We start from the raw sequence: 20,279 nt of genomic DNA, 5'->3' as shown, positions 1-20,279 counted from the left end.
AAGTGCCTCAAGAAGACATTTGTTAAACTGAATTGAACTTTGCAGCACAGAAAAAGATTTTAAAGCTCACTTGTTTGAGTATAAATCTGTTCCTGTGGTAAAAGCCAAATTTTTTAAAAGATTTTTAACACATTTTGAACAAGGATGGCAAAAAAAGAGGGTGTTGAACGTAATGACACCATAGCCATTTTCTAAGATCCCATCTTGCTTAACTCTCAGAACTGATTAGCGAATAGTTTGTTCAAACTTTAACTGAGGCTGAGTCTTAATAGTCCTGCTGGCTAAAACTAATTTCGCAATTTTTTTTTAACGGAAGATAGCGAGAAACACCTGGCAGAAGAACGTCAAGCTCAAACTGATGGCGTAAGAAAACCCTGTATAATCAGCTGATTGCCTTTCAGCTCATTATCAGACTCCAGTTTTGTTTCATTTACAGCTCAGCAAGACTCCTACTAAGCATCCACACCCCTCCTTCTGTTGAGGCATATGGGTCTGTGAACCGCTCAGCACAACTCAGCTCTTTCCAGGAGGATCTTTTCTTCAGCTCAGAACAATGAGCAGCGATGTGATACTCAACAAATACTGCGGGAAACTATGAGCAACTTCATTACACTGGATGCTCTGTTTAGGTTTTAACATATATGTTAAATTGGAGGCTTTTATGCAGACCTTGTCTACAAGCAAACGTGAGCGTGAGTGAACTGAGAAATTGCTGCTCACGCACACAAACACACTGCATCTCTGTGCTGGTGTCAGAGGGGAGGCAGTTTGTTCGTCTACTGTCTGTATACAGAGAAAAAGAGAGACAGCATCAATAATGTAGCATCTTGACTCCGGGAGTCCACAAAGTCCAATTAATCTCAAAGACTAAGGAACAAAGGCTTCGCTATTTGACAAACAGGACATGGTGTAGTTTGCTCTGCTCTGACTCAGACTTGATAAGCAGAGAAGATCTAGAAAAGAAATGTTAGGGGGGCTTAGTAAAGAAGAGTTAAACACCAAAGGTGGCTAAAAGGGATCTTCAAAGGGAACGTCCTGACTCCTTCCAGCTCCTCTGACATTTCACTGCTTCAGACAAGCCCACCTTAGCTCTGCTCTCTGTCTGAAAACACACCTCTTACCCTGAGTCAAAACTGCCACAGCCTTAACAGACGCAAGTGAAGTTTGACTCACTTCACTTCAGATAAGACTGCTACCATGTCCTGCACATCACCACGAGGAAATCACTTCTATTCACAAAATGCTTCAGCTTGTGAATATGAATTCATATTATGTGCTTGATGCTTTATTTTTTGAGGCAGTCTTAAAGTGTAACAGCTTTTCAAGGTGAGTCAAACGAAACTGATGTTTCAATTAGTTTGAGGCCATTTGTACATCCGAAAAATCAAGAATGATTGGATCCCTGGTATTCAGAGGGGTAAAGGACACAGCTGCTTGTAAATAGCTAAAATCTGCAAATACGTGAGATCAGGGCTGGACGATATGACTGAAAACGTGCTTCATATCAGTCGGCAAATAACTGAAATACTGTCAAACTGGTGGTGTGACCTTTCCTGTTTTATCAACAATTTACTCACACTGCTCTCATGTTCTCCTGTTAATCCACAGCAGTTTTTAAATTTATTCTTAAGTCGTTTTGAGGAACTGAGTGAGAGTTAGTTGATGCCACTACACTGAAATGTGTCTGCCATAGCCTTCTAAGCTGAACAGATACTTTTCTTTCTATGTGAATGGGGGGTAAGTTTATACATCTTTCTGCTAATTTTATTCATGATTTCATATTCATAATTTAGTAAATGAAGTGTTATTGATTTTGCAAAAAACTCCCGACTTCTTACAGAGGTTCCAATAACTATTATTTATGGCATTTCATGTTGGATAAATCCACTGAATTAAAAAATAGAACTGAGGGGAAAAACCCCTAAATAACTTAGTAAATCATGATGAAGGAGCTTACAGGTTTATATCTGAGCGCATCTCTGTACGATCCAAACAGAGCGGCCTGCGCTCTCAGGAAGGCCTTGGCCACGCCATCACCTGTTGCAGTGGACTGCTTCTTCAGCTTAGCCTTCAGAGCGGACACCTGGTGGAAACATCAAGGATGGGAAAGAGTTGGAAATGATAAAGGCAGGGATCAGGGAGAGAGGGGAGGGAGACATGGAAGGGTAAAAGTTAAATTATCACCTCTGAAATTGGTGGAGGAAACAGCTAGCCTATTCTGGGTGTGAAGTATCACATTTGCAGGTCATCTCAAAAAAAGGGATAGAAAAGAATGAAAGCCTTTCCTTCAAGCTTATCTGTTGTGCTGCTGAGAGCACCTGCTGCTTTGCTAATTGAGCAGCGCATTGGGGCAGAAGGGAGGGGGAGTTGTAAGGAAGGGTAAAGAAGAGAGGAAATAGAAAGTTGTATCTTTGCTCTTCCTCCTTCAGTCCTCCTTCTTCCCCCGCCACCACCTTCCCTCCTTTCATTTCTGCCTCCATGTCTCAAGTCTCCTGGTCCTTCCATCCAGACCTGCTGTTTTCCCCTCCCCTCTTGGCTCTCCCAGTCTCCCTCTAGAAAGGGATTCTTGACATAAAACGTCTTTAATTATTTCCCCCCTCTTCTGGCTCTGTCTCCAGGACTCCAGGCGAGAGTGGAGGAGCAGCAGGCCTGAGCTTGTTTCAGGATGACAAAAGATTCACCCTGGCCACCGGGCCCTGGGGAGTCTGGGAAGGAAGTTGTCAAGAGGCTCTCCTCACCTGCTCAGCAGTGGTCTGACTGTGTTGTGGAAGTGCGAGGAGGAGGCAGAGATACAGTAGTGATGTCATGTAGCGAGGGACTGTCGCTGTCTCTGTGTGGGCTGTACCAGCTTCACACTAAAGCATGTTTCTCATCTACATTACTCGACGCACAGAAGGAAATGAAGGGTTGACGCTTCAATTCCACTTCTGTAATATTGTGTAAAAATAACTTATGATTTTATATGCGAGAAAACAATGTTTAAGGTAACAAGTCAAAACTCTTTTGATTCAAATTTCCACATTTTAAAAAGTTAAAATTGACAGCGCATGTAGTGCTGCTGTGTGAAACCAGAAAAAGAGTAAATTAACATTTAGAGTTAGCAGTCTGGTTCCTCCATTTAACGCTGCATTGTAAATTTCAGCAGTCCAACCCAGTCACTGTTTAAAACAATGCAACACCAAGGTGCTGCAAGTGTTTTATTACCAACAGACTTCTTTTTAGTAGTTCTAATGGGAAAAATGCATGAAACAAACATTTTAATTTTGTCTTTTTAAATCAGACATGTGTGTCAAGGTATAACAAAGTTTTAAAAAGATATGGGTAACGATATGAAAGTAAATCGGGAATTAGAATCAGTCGAATTTCTGTCGACTGGATCTGATTTGCGATCAGCTGGTAAAATACAGAAACATAAGTTTTATTTGTATTTTTTTATGAGCCCATCAATAAACATAATAAGCACAATAAAATCAGATAAAGCTGAGGGATGAATGAAATCTACTGCTCTAATCAAATTACTTTTAGAACTCTCGTGTACTGTATCTATTTAAAAAACCTCAAACTATTTTTGTTAAATAGTTGTCTATTATTTTTAGGGTCATTCTGACCCAATGTTGTCTTTCTGCAGTTAGTACTGGGAGCACTGGGAGAAGGCAGAGGAGCTCGATCATCCGTTTCATAGATCGTGATAGTTTTAATAAATGTGCAAAACCTGAGATGTATGTATGTTAAACCTACATAACCCAGCTTTAAGGGCAATGTCAAGATGTTTTTGGACTGTGCGAGGAAACTGGAGTACCTGGAGAGAACCCACACATGCACACGGAGAACATGCAAGCTCCACACTGAAAGACCTCATTAGACAACAGAGCCACTTTTCTGCAAAGCAACATTTTTACCAACACCATAATTATCAATATGTTGTATTATTTTCAGCAGCACTACTTTTAATTGTTGCTTTTCTGGTTAACCATAGATCATGGCATAAATCTTTTATTACCGTAAAATGTGGTATTTTCACTAAGGAATATAATACAGTGACAATATCATCCTGGCCCCTGTCTAATTTCAATCACAGATGAGATCAATATCACTGGAGCTGGGAAGTCTGAGCAGATCACACATGGAGGAAAGAACTGAGATACTAAGAGACAAAAGAAAGAAAGGAAGAAAGCAAGATGTCGATCTTAAACTGGGACAAAGACAAAACGAACAGTGTTGATTCCACTCCCCTGGGCTTTCCCCACTCTCCACAGTGTCCCCACGTTGCCATCGCAAAATGCTTCCAGGCATCAAACAGAAAGTTTACCATGGTTAAATTAACAAGTGCCATCTCCATATTCACTCATTCTACTAAATGCTTTTATGTTTATGTAAAGCCCTTTGTGGGATTAATATTTCATGTTTATGTGCTTATCACACATTTTTATTATTTATTTTTGATTTTTGCAAATCATTAAACTGTCTTCTTTTTGTGGGGAGGAATCAAAGCGAACACGTCGTCAGTCTGTGAGGGGGAGGCGTACCCAGAAGACTGTCAGAGCAGACGGGACAGCCGAGTTTACCCTGCAGAGTCCTGTACTGCGGCTCTGAAAGGGTGAGCAAACACTTTTTAATGAGGCTGGGGCACAATCTGATTTTTACTTCCCAATAACAAAAAATGCGCAAAAGAGCAACGAGTTTAAAATTAGGAAGAATAAAAGACTGGGCAAAAAATATTCCTAATGTTCAGAGAAATTGCTACATCTCTCAAATCAAACGCTTTTAGTTGCGCCGCGCGAGTGCGAACCTCGTTTTTACTAATAGAAATCAAACCTCGCGACCCATTCTCGCTCAGATTCTCGACAAAAAAAAAAAAAATAATGAAATGAAATAAACGTGTATTTAGTAATTGGATCTTGAATGTGGTGCCTAAGCCACAATCATCAGGTATGCCTCCGCGGTAATGGCTCTGTCAAACTAATTAACTTCTACAGTTTGAGTGAAGCTAACGAGACGTGTACAGGCATCAGAGGAAGGCCAGGCTCTACAGGTGATAACCCTATTTGGCAGTGACATTTTTTAGTGTAAAGTCACAGTGGCGGTGATGAGATCAAAGGCAGAGACTCCCCCATTGGGTCCAATTAGAACTATAGCATTGTACAGGGAAGGGGTGGCAGCAGAAGAGAGGGGAGTGGGTGGCTGAGGGAAAGGGGAAAAGAAAAAAAAACTGTTGAGTTATGATATTCATAATCTATGCAGAGAGGCCTTTCCAGTACAGGTCTTCTCCCCATAGCTGTGATCTTTTCAATTTACATCAAGGGAAGATAGTCGGGGATGAAAGCGGGGCATCCGAGGCGCGCAGCCCACAGAGGGCAGACATGGGGCCTCATTAAGGCCCGGCCCAGACAGCCCCAAACAGGGTTTGAAGTGCGTCATATAAAGAGCACGGGGTCAAAGGTCAGACATAGAACAGATCTCCATTTAACTCTCCAGCTGGAGATGATAATTAGCAGGTGCAATTATGATCCCTGTCTGACTGTAAGGGATGATACCTCCATAGGTGACAGCAGAGTGCGGAGGGCCGAGAATGTCGGCGCGCATGGAGGGCCGAGAATGTCGGCGCGCATGGAGGGCCTCGCTGCGCTCGCATACACACCGCCATTCATCAAGCGTCACCGCTCATCACGTGTGTGTCTGTATAGAACAAGCTGCGTTACATTTTAAAAGCTACTTTCTATAACAATTAAAACTATACAATACGATTAACACAGGATTCATTAAGTAGATATATTTGCTTTGAAATCACCGAAAGAAACTGAATGATTAGTTTTGACCAGAAATGCATTTTCCTTCAGATTTCAGTTTGTTTTTTCTCAACAAAAAGCATCTCTTTTTTTGTTTACACAACAAAAAGTTGGACAGGATCATAAAAATACATTCAGATTCAGAAACCTCATAAAATCTTATCATTTCACAGTTATTCTTATAAGACATATCACAAGATATTTATTGTATAAGTCAAAAAAGTATACTGCTGAAGAAGTATTCTTTTGTTGCAAAGGCTGGTTCGTAACATTCCTGTTTCTGGTGGTAGGAGAAATGTAAGTGCAAAAAAGTATTTTTTTTAATCATTATTATGGTTTAGTTTTGTATGTTTAACTAAATCTTTAATAAGGTAACTGTCTCCATGTGGTTTCTTCTTCAATCTCTTACCTCTTCTATAAATGGGTTTACTTTTATGCAACATCCATCACAGAGGATGTTGCAGCGACTTTTCCAAAGTTCTGCCATTCATTTGGGTCCTGAATCTTATTCAAGGCAACTTCTTCTCCAGTTCATAAAAAGTTTTAGCTCCGACACGATTGAGTGAACAAACCGTTCCTTCAGATGTTTATTGTAAGGAAAGGGGAAGCCGTGGCAGCAATACAGATGTTTATTGTAAGGTTTTGTGGACCATAAAGAGTGAGCTGGATGGACTCCCCTTGCCTTGCAAAGCCTGACTTGTGGATTGTGCAACGCAAGAACAAATCCAGGAAGAAGACTTTATATTAGTTCCAATGTTAAAACAAACAAGCAGATAAATGTGCTCCCATCCTTGTCATTGATATGATGTTTGATTAAATTCCAGAGAGAAAACTTAGTGTCACTATAACTCTTAGAAAAGTTTAACTCCTTTTCAAGCAACTAAAAGTTAGTGTTAAATTTATTCTATACCCAACATCAACTATTCAGTTAATTTTTCTCAGTTTAGAGTCAGTCGAGCACAAATCCATTGTAAATCTGACATTTTTCCCCTTTACCCCACTGTTTATTCCCCTATAGCGGTAGATATGCAAGCAAAAATGTGTTAGGCTAATTTCATAAATATTGGTGGCATTTTGCTGTGCATGTTTTGCATTTTAACATATGCGGGTTACATGAACAAATAAAGCCGTGTTACTGCATGGTATATAAAGATTTGCAGGTTGCTTTTGACAAATACATGAGTTTTTAAAAGAGAGTATCATTTTTATAATGCAGAAATACTTCCAGACATTTGAAGCGTCATTTATTGTTTCTTGGTGTACAAAATGGTTATAATTTCATATAACTTACTTCAGTTATATTTGCTAAAATAATATATTTAAATTAATATATTTATTGAAAAACAGACATTTTGTATGCAAAAAATGATGTGAGTGAAGGGCAAGAGAGAAAAGGAAAATTTTTCTGTTTTTGGATTCAGAAGAAAGAACCATTCTAGTGTTTCTTTATTAATAAAACAATTATATAGTAGTTTTAAGTTGATACTACCTGTCTAAGATTAAAGATGTACCACTTTTTACTATTTGCTAGATAGCAGGACAGAGCTCACAGATAAAGACATGAAAGAAAAAACACAAATCATCTTAAATAAATTGTCAGAAGATTAAAAACAATAAATTTTGAGTGCTTCATGTTTGAAGATACAAAAAGAAGTGGCAAAGCATCAGAAAACCTTAGCCTGCAACACATTCACAATTTCTCTGGTGGTCCATTAGAATCTGAAGTGTCATAGCTTCATATAAAGCTTTTTTATCACATACTTTATTGATACAAAACACAGCTGTCCTGTGAACTAAAGGCCTTGAGTATGCTCTGCCCAGATTATTCAAAGTTTTATGACTTTTTTTATTTTAAAATGCAGTCAATAATTGTTAAAAGCAAAATAGAAAATCAGAGCGTTGATAAAGCTTAAAAAAAGAAATAAAAAATATGAAACAGGGAGATTTTTGCATGAACCATGAACGTCTACTATCACCAGAGAAAAGAAAAAAAAAATAAAAGTCTGACTGATAATATTGGATACAATACACATATAAAAAGAGTAAATCAAAGAAAAAAAAATATACACTATGCCCTGAATATATATTTAGAATTATAATCCAAAATTTTAGTACAACATTGCAAACCTCTCCCTCAAATAATGACCCCGACATTTGTCTGTTGTTGGAGGGGGAAAAAAGGGAATAAAAAGTTGAGTTTTCTCTTCGCAAAAAGAGTGTTTTGTTTAAGCTTCTGTCCAGGGAAAGAAAGCCATAGGGACGCAATTAAAGAACTACAAAGAAAAAAATAGTTATGAAAATCTCCCACTTTCTTTTGATGTGCTGCAGTCTGAAGTGTACACACACAGCGAACGCACAAAACACACAAATCCGAACAAAGACACAGAACAGGCATACAGCAAGTCTAACAACTGCAGATGCATACATTCACACAAAGAGCATGGGACTCAGAAGTCTGTGAAACAGATTCATTCATTAAACCAAAGATTAATATTAGATTTCATAATTTTATCTCCCAATTAACCTTTTTCCCTATTCGTTAAGCTGCACAGTAGAAGGGATTATTAGATAAATAATAGAATGGAGTATAGCTGTTTTCAGTTTTAAGTATAAGCATTTAAAACATAATTTCACTGGAAATGATGTGTGTGAATGAAAAAACACATTCATAAATGAGACCAATTTCAAAGTACAGAAATTGTCGATCTATTGTTGAGTCAATGCAAAGCAGGTAATTGTCAGGAAAAAAAGAAGAGTGGGAAAGCAGAAAAGAGTAAACGCTGTATGCGTGCCTGTGTGTGTGTGTTTTAATAGGGCTATGAGTTTCTCCCCGGTGTGGGGTTACTTTGTCAAGCTGACCTCTTATAGCAGCTGAGCGGCAGAGTTTTGCATACATAATTAACTATAGCTAAATGTCATCTCTCGCTTCAATAACCATCGCAGTGGGTGTTGCTTCTCTCCCCTTTCTTTTTTTTTTTTTTTGACTTCTAATCCGCAGTGAACCAGCGGCAGAGCAGCTATATGTGAAAATGAAGCGCAGCTTTTAAAATCCACGCGAGTAAACCAAGGAGTCGCAGAGAAGGGAAATGAACAAGTTTGAGACGTTTAAAAAAATCACAACCCGGAAAATAATTGTCAAATGAGCAGACTGACATTTGCAGCTGGTAAAATACCGGCTCGCCAACAAAAACGACATCTGAGTCTTTGTTTGGAGCTTATTATACACTGTGGACTGTTCCTGGTAAAGTACAGCATGTATGTGAGCTGGGCGACCACATTTTCCCACAACGAATCGCATGAGAAACTTTACTTTAAATGCATCAGACGTCCTTAGAAACAAACACAGAGAAGATCAGATGGACAAACAAATAGTGGCAAAAGTTTCCTCCTAAGCGACACACGAGATTCACTGATGAACGTTCCCGGTTGACAGCGTGTAGGAGTGCCTGAGTGCATCTGTGCACCTACATGTGAGCGCTGCCTGCCGTCTGCTGCGCTCTGTAGTAGCTGATGATGTAGATGTTGCTCCCCAGAAAGTGAGCGCCCAAATTAAAGCCGCGATGTTTGATTAAGTGTGCCAGGTGATCTCAGGAGAGGCGCGGCAGACACAGTCTCAACCCCCTCACTCATTTGTAAACCTCCAAATGCGGGCTTGAAATACAGGAAGTAGGAGTGTGTGCTGTAAATCCCCCCTTCCCACCTCCCTTGATTGGGAATACAAATGATCAAATGTACGAGGGCTAGGATTGTATGGGTACACGATGTCAGCAAAGCAGCGAGCGGCAGAGAGGAGGAGAATAGAAGGAATTAGGTTTGTGATGTGTGAGAAAGAGGGAGAGAGAGGGAGCATCTGAAAATAAAGATATAAGCTGCATTGTAGATCCTCAACTTGAATGTGTGCCACAGAAAGAATAATACATGAAAAAAAATCTGTCATTGGTTTGAGATCAATTGCCAGAATCAAATAAAAACCTCATTCAGTCACACGCTGTTTGTTTTCAGAATTAACCGACTCCTAATTTGCTATTCTTGGATAGTTTTAATGACTAGCGAGGTAAACAACTTCACCAACCAAAAGTCAATTATAACTTTATCAGTCTCCAGTTGGGAGAGGAGATGTGGATCTTACAAAAAGCAACAAAAATACCTTGATCTTTTTTGTTTTATTGAGTATTTCTTCTTAGCGTGCTTGTCAACACACTGATTTTACTGACAAAGCATGGTGTCACAAAGATTAAAAAAAGTAGGGAACTATTGCAACTTTTGGTTGAACTTCACGAGTTTTCAGGAATGCAAAGGACTGCTAAAACACATAATCCCAAGTTTAAAGAATGCTCTATTTTCTCCCAACAATTTATTCAAATAATTGTGGAAAAAACAGCGATTCAAAAAAGAGAACAAAGACTACCCTAGCTCTACACTGCTGTTCACACAATAAAGAGAACATTAAAGAATCTGCATGGCTGACCTTTAACTATTATCAGATATGCACATTGTTATTTCACTTTTTATCTCAAAGCCTGGCGTTGTACGTTGAATAACTGTAGCGCAAAAACAGTAAAGTGCAGAATCTTTGGATTATTTGACACCATTTCCTATTAAAGTTCATTTGGTGTTCCTCGGGGCTTTGTGTCCAAGATTTTTTTTTATTTAAATAAGAAAAAAAATAAATAAATTTGTAGAGTTCCAACAGTAAGAAATATTTTAACGCTTACAGATCAAAGTATTTTTTTGATCTGGTTTAAAAGAAAGAGCTGCTGTATATGGAACATACTCGGAAATGTACAAAATAAAAAGGTGCTTTGGCTATAATAAAGTACAACACAGTTTATGTTATTCATCACATATAAAATATTAAGATCAAGGAGCATATGTCTAGTAAATAAAATAAAGCACATTCAGTACCACAAATCACTTCAAACAAAGCGTCTACTTGTTTAACTGTATTTGAACTGAGAAGCAGTACTTATAAATCAACTATGATCACTAACAAGTTGCAGAAAAAAAGCATCGTCAAAACCTGTTCATAGAAATCAAGTAATAATAGTTATTAAGACAGAAAATATTCAAACTCACTTCGTATAAAATAATGGACACTGCTCTTACTGTATATGGACACTGGTCCATATACAGTAGAGATGGAGGATATTGTGTAAAAAACTTCAATTAATCTAGATGTGGCGTTGAAATGCAGAATGGATGAACTGCAGACTCTAAATGACGCTCGTTTGATTAAACTGTTTTACAGTGTGTAGGAATATAGATTTATACACACACACGTTTGTATTTCTATCCATATTAGGAAGCAGCATTGGTTTCTGTTTATTTTAGGTACTTCATTTATGCATAACTCAAAACACTTAAGCTAACCCCAAACATTGCCAGTATATTCCAAACCCTCAACTTAATTCACACCAAACATCTAAAGCTAACAGCTAACTTGGCAAAAGAGGCTCCACCGCATTACTACTGGGCTTTGCCCCCCAAAAGTCACAATGGTTTTCATAGTTAGTAAATATGCAGCACAGAATAGCTAAATGAGGATGTTTAGAAGTGTTAATACTCCTGACAGTTTTAGATTTAAAATTAATATCATTTAACCAAGAAGTTGTACCTGATATTAGACAAACCTATGGAGAAACCATCTAAAAGGAAATTTTATTTTTCAAAATAAACTCATGTTTTTATTTACATTTTATATAAAAAATTTAATGTTGAAAATTATTCATACCCTTCTCAATAACCAATGGAAAAATCTCTGTAGAAATTAAGTTATGTATGGTATGCACATGTATAAATGTGATTAAAATAACAAAAGCAAACAGGAAATAAAAAAAAGGAAGTCAGTAGAACGGGTTGGATGTAAGAATAATTTAGCTTCCTCCTGCTCCTCTTGGATATGTTCTTTTTAACTGAATGAGTTCAGATAACAATAATATTAATAAATCAGTAATTTAATTCCCAAAGTTAATTTCAGAAGATCACAGCTTCCTTTTGCGCCCCTTAATAATTACTCTCTCAATAGATCTATCCTTCCTTTGCAAAACGGAACCGCTACCAGCTTACTAGTATTTGTAATAGTCAATAAATGTGAAATATTATGTGTGAAACTGTGAGAAAAGGCCGTTATGGGGCGGGCACTTGTGGAGCTGGGCTAGGGGTCCCGTCTGAAAGGGAGCGGCTAATTCAGGACAACTGTGAACTCTGAACCTGCTAAAAGCACGGCCACTGGTCAGCCGGGCCGCCTAACCAAGCCCACATGTGCTCACAGCCTGCGCTGCCATAATTACAAGGATCTCTAAAGGTTTGTTTAAATCAACATCAGAGGTGTTTTGTTTTCCATCACAGTTGGACCTAAAACACAGACACATTTTGCCTGTAGCCTTTACCTTTTAATTCATGTCGTGCTGCATATATTCTTAGAAAGTGACACGGGGGGTTTGCGAGTGAGGATCGCTGCGACTCCTTAGGTCTCAGGGCCGGGGCTTCACTCTGAATAAACTGGCGTGTTAAGTAGCCGGTGTTACAATGAGAACTGGAGAGAAATAAAATGCGGTTTTTAATAGCTACGAAACGACGCGGAGACAGAGAAGCGCTCGGCATTAATCAGAAAATCAGGCCCCAGTTCAGCAAACAGCACAATGCCTGTAACATCTCCATGTGTGGAAACACTAACATCAAATGCCATGTGGCATGTCCTCATCACTAACAAGCTAACGAACAAGAGACCTGGAATTCCACTCAATTAGTACCTGCTCGCTTTGTTATTAATCTACTAGCCTCTGTGAGTAGATAAGAGGAGACAGGAGGGAGAGAAAAAAACTTGTATGGGAATAAAAAACAACAACAACAATTTGTTCTGATAAATATATTAATGCCAGCAAAGTTTCTGTTTCAGGTGCTGTAATTTGACATGATATGCGAGCTATGTTCTGTCATTAGTCAAGAAAAATTGGTGAGCAGGGGATCAAAGCGAAAAAGGCACTGAGCCTGCCACTTAATTTATCACACGGCAAAAAAGACAAAGGCTTTTCTCTCTGCTTCTGTCGCTTTTCAAAAGCCTCCACTCTTTTTATGACAAACTCAGTTTGCAATTTAATTTAGGGCTTTAGTCCCCAGGTGCAGAGAAGCGAGCAGGCAGGAAGTGAGAAGACGGTACTGCAGCCAGACAGGCACACAGGCAGAGAAGTATGAGAAAGCAAACAGCGGGTGCAAGAGACGTCCAGGTTGGCGGGAAGTACTGCGAGAGAGACACGTAGGCAGACAGGTGCCATGAAACCCGAGCAGCCGGGGAAACAATAAGGCAGGCAGGCAGGCAGGACTGAAAGTCGGCAGAAAATGTTATAAAGTGGAGAAAAGAACTCACGAGGTAAAGAGACGTTCGTACGCGCTAGCAGTCAATGTTGGCAGAGCAGTGCTAAATCAGGAGAACCAGAGAAGTGTGGGAGTGTGATCAGGTCTGGGGTCTGCTGGGCAGTGGGTTGAATTATGTAGTGCTGCTGGGGGAAGGAGTCCAGTAGGCAGTGGAACCTGAGCATATGCTGTTAGCAGCGTGGGTAATAGTGCATCCACCGCCTCAGCTGGGATCCCAGCGCCTCACAGAGGAGCTTTAATACACACACTGTGAAGACCAACTAAACAAACAGATTCCTGCTTCCACCAAGACAGGGGAGACAAGCGCATGTGTTGTTTCCTTGTGGCTGCGGATGTGTGTGTAAAAGAGTGAGTGACCCTGACGCCACGGCGATGCTTCCTGTAGCACTGACCAGCGTCAGCGCTCCATTAATTAAAGAGACGATGCGCTGGCAGGTGGCTTCACTGCCCACACTGGTAATTGGACCCTTTCTACCCACTCTCTCCCCCCCTACAAAATCACCCATCTCTGCCTTTTCTTTTCTTTCCTCTGCCTCGTTCCCTCCCCCTATCTCTCAGAAACGTGCCAGTGGGCAGGCAGCAACGCAAGACTTTGTGAAATAATGATTAGAATGGATGAAGATGAAGGGAAGGGAGTTTCACATTTTCCCACATGCCTCTGATGGTCGGGGAATGCTGTTTGCCTTCAAGCGTCATACGACGCGACGGGAGTTTACTTTAGACAGCCACAATCTGAGAAGCCAGAGCTGCAGTCATTAATGATGTGGGGAGGGGACAGAGCTGTACTTTGACAAGTTTCTGGATGTGGGTGTGTGCGCGGATCTGCGTGCACGTGTGGGCAGAGATGTGAGAGCGAGATTACGTCGGAAGGAGAGAGGGAAAATAACCTTGATGTGTAGCATGTGGAATGACACAATAAAAGGCTGAGATGTTGGAGACGGTTGTGTGTTTCTCACCACATCGCTGGGTAGGTTGTGCAGGTCATCAAACGGGGTCTCCAGGGTGTTTGTGTCCACATTCAGAATGACCACATCCTCCAGTGATCGACTGCGTACCCTCTGAAAGACAAAATGTTCAGTGTGATCTACAGCAGCTGTGGACAGAGTGAAAACTTCATAATATATCGAGTTTGGAAAAACACAGCGACTGGATCTGCGTGTGTCTGTCTTATTCCACTGTCTGTTGAGTCACAGCGCAAGCATGCAAAACTCGACTTAATGAGGAATGATTCTGTGATCACCTGAAACAAACAGCGAAGGGAAAGACGGCTGGGAGAACTTTCTGAGACACATGAAAGCTGGGATGGAAAATGCAGATTATTGCAACAAATCGGGGGTTTTCTGGCACAAAAAAAAATATTTTTCAAGCTGAATCGTGAAATACTGTGTTGTAAAGTTATTATTTTATGAACTTGTTTATTCTTACTTCATGTTATAAAAGAAGCATTCCTCAAATTTTGACAATCTGTATTATTAAATAAATACTTAAAGTTGCCACTTTTGGGGGATAATTTTGGATAAATCTCGTCAGCAATTTATAGAACAAAAAATGTTTTTAATAACACATCAAAAATTGCAAAAATCTGAAACTAGAACTGTTAAAGTGTTCTTAACTTTAGCAGAACTAATAATAGATCATTTATAAGTTTTCTTCTATTACAACAAAAATTTGTGTCTAAAATGTCCAAAGCTCTTCTTAAACGACATAATTCTACATTAAGGTCTGTTCGATGCTGTTATGTATTAATCGCAACTAAATGTTCATATTTTCATATCAAAGAAAAATGACAGAAGTCAATTCATCCTAAATTTCCAAAAGATAATTTAATTTGTCAAAAGGAAAAATAGCCATAAATCCCTCACTGTTAGTGAATAAACTACATGAGATTGCCCATATTTTCTGTTTCCTGCTACAGCTACACAAGTTACTTAATCTATTGGCTAATCGATCAGGAAGAACAACGCATCGTGTCCTGATCTTGATCACTTTCAAAAGCAGAGGAGACATTGACATCTATCAGTCTGAAAAAGGTTGAAACACCATGTCTAAGGTTTAGTAAGAGTCAATGTTGAGGACGAGTTGGAAGGTCAAAATGACACTTTGACCTATACAACATACGCAAACAAAGATCTTGAGGATTGAAAAGATAATGATCTGTGATTTGTTGAGAAAACAAGGGACCTTTTGGGAAGTGTTGCATCCTGGGAAAAAAACTAACTTGAGAGAAGAACATTATACCTACAGTGAAACATAGTGGGGTTAGTTTGATTTTTGCTTTGTTTTTTGAAGGAGAATGTTTCTCTGCATTAGCTTGTCACCTTAAAGTCAAGTGTGATAAGAACAGGACAATGATCCAAAATATGCTACCATAAAAATCCCTGAAAATCTCAAAGAAAGAATAAAAATACACAGATTTAGATGCTAACAAATGTTCATGCTCAAAAAGTGGCAGAATTAAAAGACTTCTGCAAAGAGGAGTAGGCTGCAAGACTACCCAGTTAGCACAACCGTTTGTCAGATTTGGGTGACAGAGATTCTGTTTTAGTTATTCAAATTTCAAAACTGCATTTTGCATTTGTTTAAATATGTTTGATGAGCTAAAATATTGAAGAAAACAGAAAGAAACAAACCTGTAAAGTGGAAAAAAAACTTCAGTTTATTGAAGACAACTTTCACCTAAATTTTGTTGCAAACTAAATTAAGAATCAGAATCAGTTTAATGGACCAAGGCTTTGTGCACAAATAAAGAATTTGTTTTCTATTTCAAGCACTACAGAGAAAGTCTTACATGGCTTGATAATTAACAATAAAAAATTGCGAAAGGAGGAAAAAAAAAATAAAGTAGACCACCTTTACTATAACACACACATGGAAAATGAAGAATGGGGCTGAGAGGAAACATTTGGACTCTAAGCGCGCGTTCCACAGAACCAGAAACATCATGCATCAACAACAACCCAGCGATGCTGTGCTGTGCCGTGCGCATCCTGATGGCGACAAATTCAACAATTATTTCAGTGTGGTGCAGGAAGGATATGGGCAGGTGTGGTGTGTGTCTGTGTGTGTGTGAGTGGGGTGGGAGGCAGCATAGTGTGTGAATTTCTAGTTTGTCACTTTTGTGACAGCCTGTGCAGCGGAGGTTCACATGCTGATCTGGACTAATTATGTAGTGGCGGAAAGAAGGTCTGTCACGGATGCAGAGTGTGATAAATACTGCCACTGCCGCAACTGTCATACAAGTATCACACACACACAAATGCACACGCATGCACGCAAACACATGTGTGCATAGCATTATAGGCAATTACACATGCACGCACACGCACACACCTAGAAACTAACGCTCACACACGAGTGCAAAAATGTGTGGGCTCTTGCGTCATGCGTTCACATGAAACAGTTGCACTGATGACGGCCTGCTCCCCAACCAACACAGGGTTTAACAATGAAGAAGAAAAGCTCTTTGTTTGCAGATGCTTTTTCTGCCTTTCTGTCTCTGCCTTCTGTACTTCTGGTTCAGAAGCAAAGGCACAGTAGGTTCAGTAGACAGAGCAGAAACAGACAAAAAAAAAGAAAGAAAAAAGGAAAAGATGTGAAAGTGTAAAAAGTTGGGATTTTTAAAAGTCGCATTGTTTAATTTATGATGAATTAACTCTTAAATATTCGACAAACTCAGAATTGAGTCGTCATTTGTGTGCGACACCAAATTTCAATAAAACATCTGGATTAGCAATGAGTAACCACAATCGGTCTTCATAGTTTACACATTTCAAACCCTGGTTTCAAAACACAGGACATTCAGGGAGCATCTTGATTTTTTTTACATCAACATTTGTAGCACATGCATGGATAAACTAATCAGGTGACATACCTCAAGCAGACTATAGTGAACTCCCACGAAGTATGGCATTGGAGCACTGAGGAAGTAGGAAGTACAAGACATCGGTTAGTATACAGATGCAATGTTTAATTGGAAAATAGCATCTACCTTTCAGTCATTTTATACTAATTTAAGTCACTAAATATTTAAGTGTCTTCACTATATGGATCTGTTGCTTTTTTCCAAAATTCATGAATAAGACATGCACTGATTTTTCCAGGCACATACCAGTTTCCTGTTTTCTTTTAGATTTGACCAAGTCTTGCTAAGGACAATAAGATATAAAAGATAAAAACAGATTATACTGCAGGTTCTTTAATAGAAGTAGCAGATTTTAAAGCAACAAAAAATGGGAGAATAGATTAATCCTATTTATACTTCAAAGGATATGATTAAACTTTTCCAACTACATGCTGGTTAATGTTTTTACAGATAAAAAGTGTTAAAGTTTAATTAAAAAGAAAAAAAATCAAATTCTACAGTATATTATTGAGTCTTTGTCTTGTATCATTGATTAGTGCATATTTATACACTAATCTGTGAGAAAAACATGTCTGATAATCCAGACTGATCAACTGAAGATACAAAACATAAAAAAAGAAGACAATTTACGTTAAGCCAATACTTAACACAGAACAAAATACTAAACATGCACTGAAAAATAATCTGAAGTGTAGATTCATTTCTATATCAGGATGTCATAACATGATAATGTCACAGGCAACAGAAAGCCTTTTTATATCCAAGGCCCTCAGAACAGTGAAGTTATTTTTATATTTTTATAGAATCCAGGTGCAATAAGTGCTGTTTCCCTTTTCCTGCCTCTACAGAAAAATACACACTGCTGTCACTAATGTGTGAATAGAACAGAGTTTAAGAACGTAGACAGCAACGGAAGCTGATCAGTCAACTTGAATCTCCTCTGAGACAGCCGGTAAATGACTGAACGCATTCCAAGAAGTATTTCTGAGATTCTCTTTTTTATGTTTTAACTCAATAATTAACAGTATCACTAAGTGTGATTATACTTATCTTAAAGGTTCTCTGAAATCTAAAGGACAGTGATTGGTTTATAAAGTCATAAAGGGATTAGAAGTTTCCACAATGATTTTTTTGAGCCATGATTGTTGGCTTGTGTTGGTCCACTGTGTTTTATCAAACCCAAAGTGGGAGATCTTAAAGGACATTTTCAAGCTCGTCATGTTTACCAGTGTCCATTTTCCAGAAGGTTTTTGCACCTGCAAGAACAGTCAAAAGCTCCAATATATGGTTTCACAACACTGGGAACTTTGGGTTTGACTGGCCATCAAAGCTAACCTGACCTAATTATCAAGAGGAAGAAGAGACACCGAACAACAGTGTATAAGAGCTGAAGTCCAGCAAAAGGAGCCCAAACCATAAATATGTGCATACCCTGTACAGAACATGAAGATGTTTTTCAGTTTGAAACATTTTTATAGGTTGCAAAAATAATATTCTTATTCTCTGAGAAGCAAAATTTTGGTTTTTTTCATTACCTTAATATTCAAAACTAGTAGATCGGAATACATTACTCTGTGTGTAAAAGGTTTAAGTTATGCATGAGTTTAAATTTTTGAATTAGATTATGTAAATCCATTTTTAATAATATTAAAAACTGTTGGCTTTTTCAGATCAGTGCATTTATAAAATGTCTTTTTCACTTTCACTATTATTTTTTGAAACTTTGGCTTTCAATGCAAGTTTTAATTTTTCTCTTTAAACCGCTTACCCGTGTAAGAATATCATAAATAAAAGAAGCGGCCTTCTGGATGTTCCTACAGTGTTTTATTTTAGCGTGTTTCTGGTCAGAGTGATTTATAAACCAAAAGCTTGTAATCACTTTTAAGTGACAGAGTAAAAACAAGTAGCCAGGCCTGTCGTGTTTATTGGATGCCCAGCTTTGACTTGCAGAATTTCAGATGTAATGTAGAGGAACACAGAACATCTAATGTAATTTAGTTATCGCATCAGGGAACGGAGGACACCCCGTCATTTAATAAGGTAATGATGAGTCTTTGCAGAGTGATGGAAATCACATTTCCCTGTCAGTGAAGAATAGTTTCACTGAGATGATCCGTCCTTCCTGGAAATGTTCTGCACTGTACAAGCAATCCCATTCAACCATGCTGACGTCAACTCATGTACGCTCTGTCTGCACTGATAAAAATTTAACCTGAAACCATGCAGATTTTGTAGACACTACTTCTGCTCCCCGTTCAGTTTCAATCAAGTCCAATCAGATTTGTTGGATTTGTGTTGGAGGGGAGATAATGAAACCCTCAGAGAGTTCAAACCATGATGAGAGCGTGCCATAAAATATAGAATAAGGTGATCTGGTCCGTTCATTATGTGCGGAGCTGTGCTGGAGAAGGCGTACGCGCAGAAACACAAAGACTGAGTGGGAGAACGTGTGAACATGTGTGGCAACGCTCTAACACAGAGATCTTAGTGGCTAAAACTGATGCTTAACTGTTGCACATGACGCAGTGTGTGTGGCTATTTGCATGCCGAGGTCCAGCATCAGGCGCGGACAGCAAAGAGGAGAGGGTGGAAAAAGAAGGAAAAAAAGAAATAGTAGCAGAAACATTTTCTTGAAGTTGATAATGATTGTGTTTGTGCTTTAGAGGTTGTCGGGCTTACCAGCAGTAGTCCAGAAGATGCGGAGGCAGAACCGGGATGAAGATGTGCTGCCAGTACATCGGAAAGAGCAAAGCCGCTGCACCGTGGACACATGCAGTTAACTACAGACAGAATTCAGGAGGGGACACCGTGAGCCCAAGTTTACATACAGAGAAATGTCTTCACACTGCTACAAACACAACAAAACCACAGCAACTATTACTTACAAAAGTTAGGCTAATAAAACATGCTTTCATTTCAGGCACTCGCATGATAATTTCAATACATAATGATATCATTGATTGTTTGTTTTAATCTGTCATTCAGAATGGGAAACAACATGAACACAATTCAAGCATTTTCTTTCTGTGAGTCTTGATGATTTCAGCTTTCTGCAAATGAAATCCCCAAATTCAAAAACATTACAGAAGACCAAATGAAATACATATTTTACAGACAAAAATATCAGTTAAAAAGGGAAATAAAAGTTTGTACTTTATGCAGTTAATACTTTATCTGGGCTCGTTTAGCATGAATTACTGCATCAATGAGGCATGTGGACTTACTGATTGCTATTTTCCCCTCCTACAGACTGGGAA

General features: G+C 38.8%; 1 protein-coding gene across 3 annotated transcripts in view; it reads right to left on the bottom strand.

The window, feature by feature from the left end:
• dennd1b (DENN/MADD domain containing 1B) overlaps positions 1–20,279 on the bottom strand; it is a 131,356-nt gene that overhangs the window by 36,579 nt on the left and 74,498 nt on the right. For all 3 annotated transcript variants that reach the window (XM_055020310.1, XM_055020314.1, XM_055020322.1), the window contains 4 exons: positions 19,702–19,802; positions 17,032–17,077; positions 14,117–14,218; positions 1,958–2,083 (listed from right to left, as the gene is read on the bottom strand). In XM_055020310.1, the coding sequence (XP_054876285.1) occupies positions 1,958–2,083; positions 14,117–14,218; positions 17,032–17,077; positions 19,702–19,802 (375 nt within the window). The remainder of the gene's footprint in view (positions 1–1,957; positions 2,084–14,116; positions 14,219–17,031; positions 17,078–19,701; positions 19,803–20,279) is intronic.

The sequence above is a fragment of the Poeciliopsis prolifica genome, unplaced genomic scaffold, assembly GCF_027474105.1.
Source record: "Poeciliopsis prolifica strain line A6 unplaced genomic scaffold, Auburn_PproV2 SCAFFOLD002, whole genome shotgun sequence".
NCBI classification, from domain to species: Eukaryota; Metazoa; Chordata; class Actinopteri; order Cyprinodontiformes; family Poeciliidae; genus Poeciliopsis; species Poeciliopsis prolifica.
Note: the sequence above shows the minus strand (reverse complement) of the source record. Positions and strands in the feature narration are given on the sequence as shown.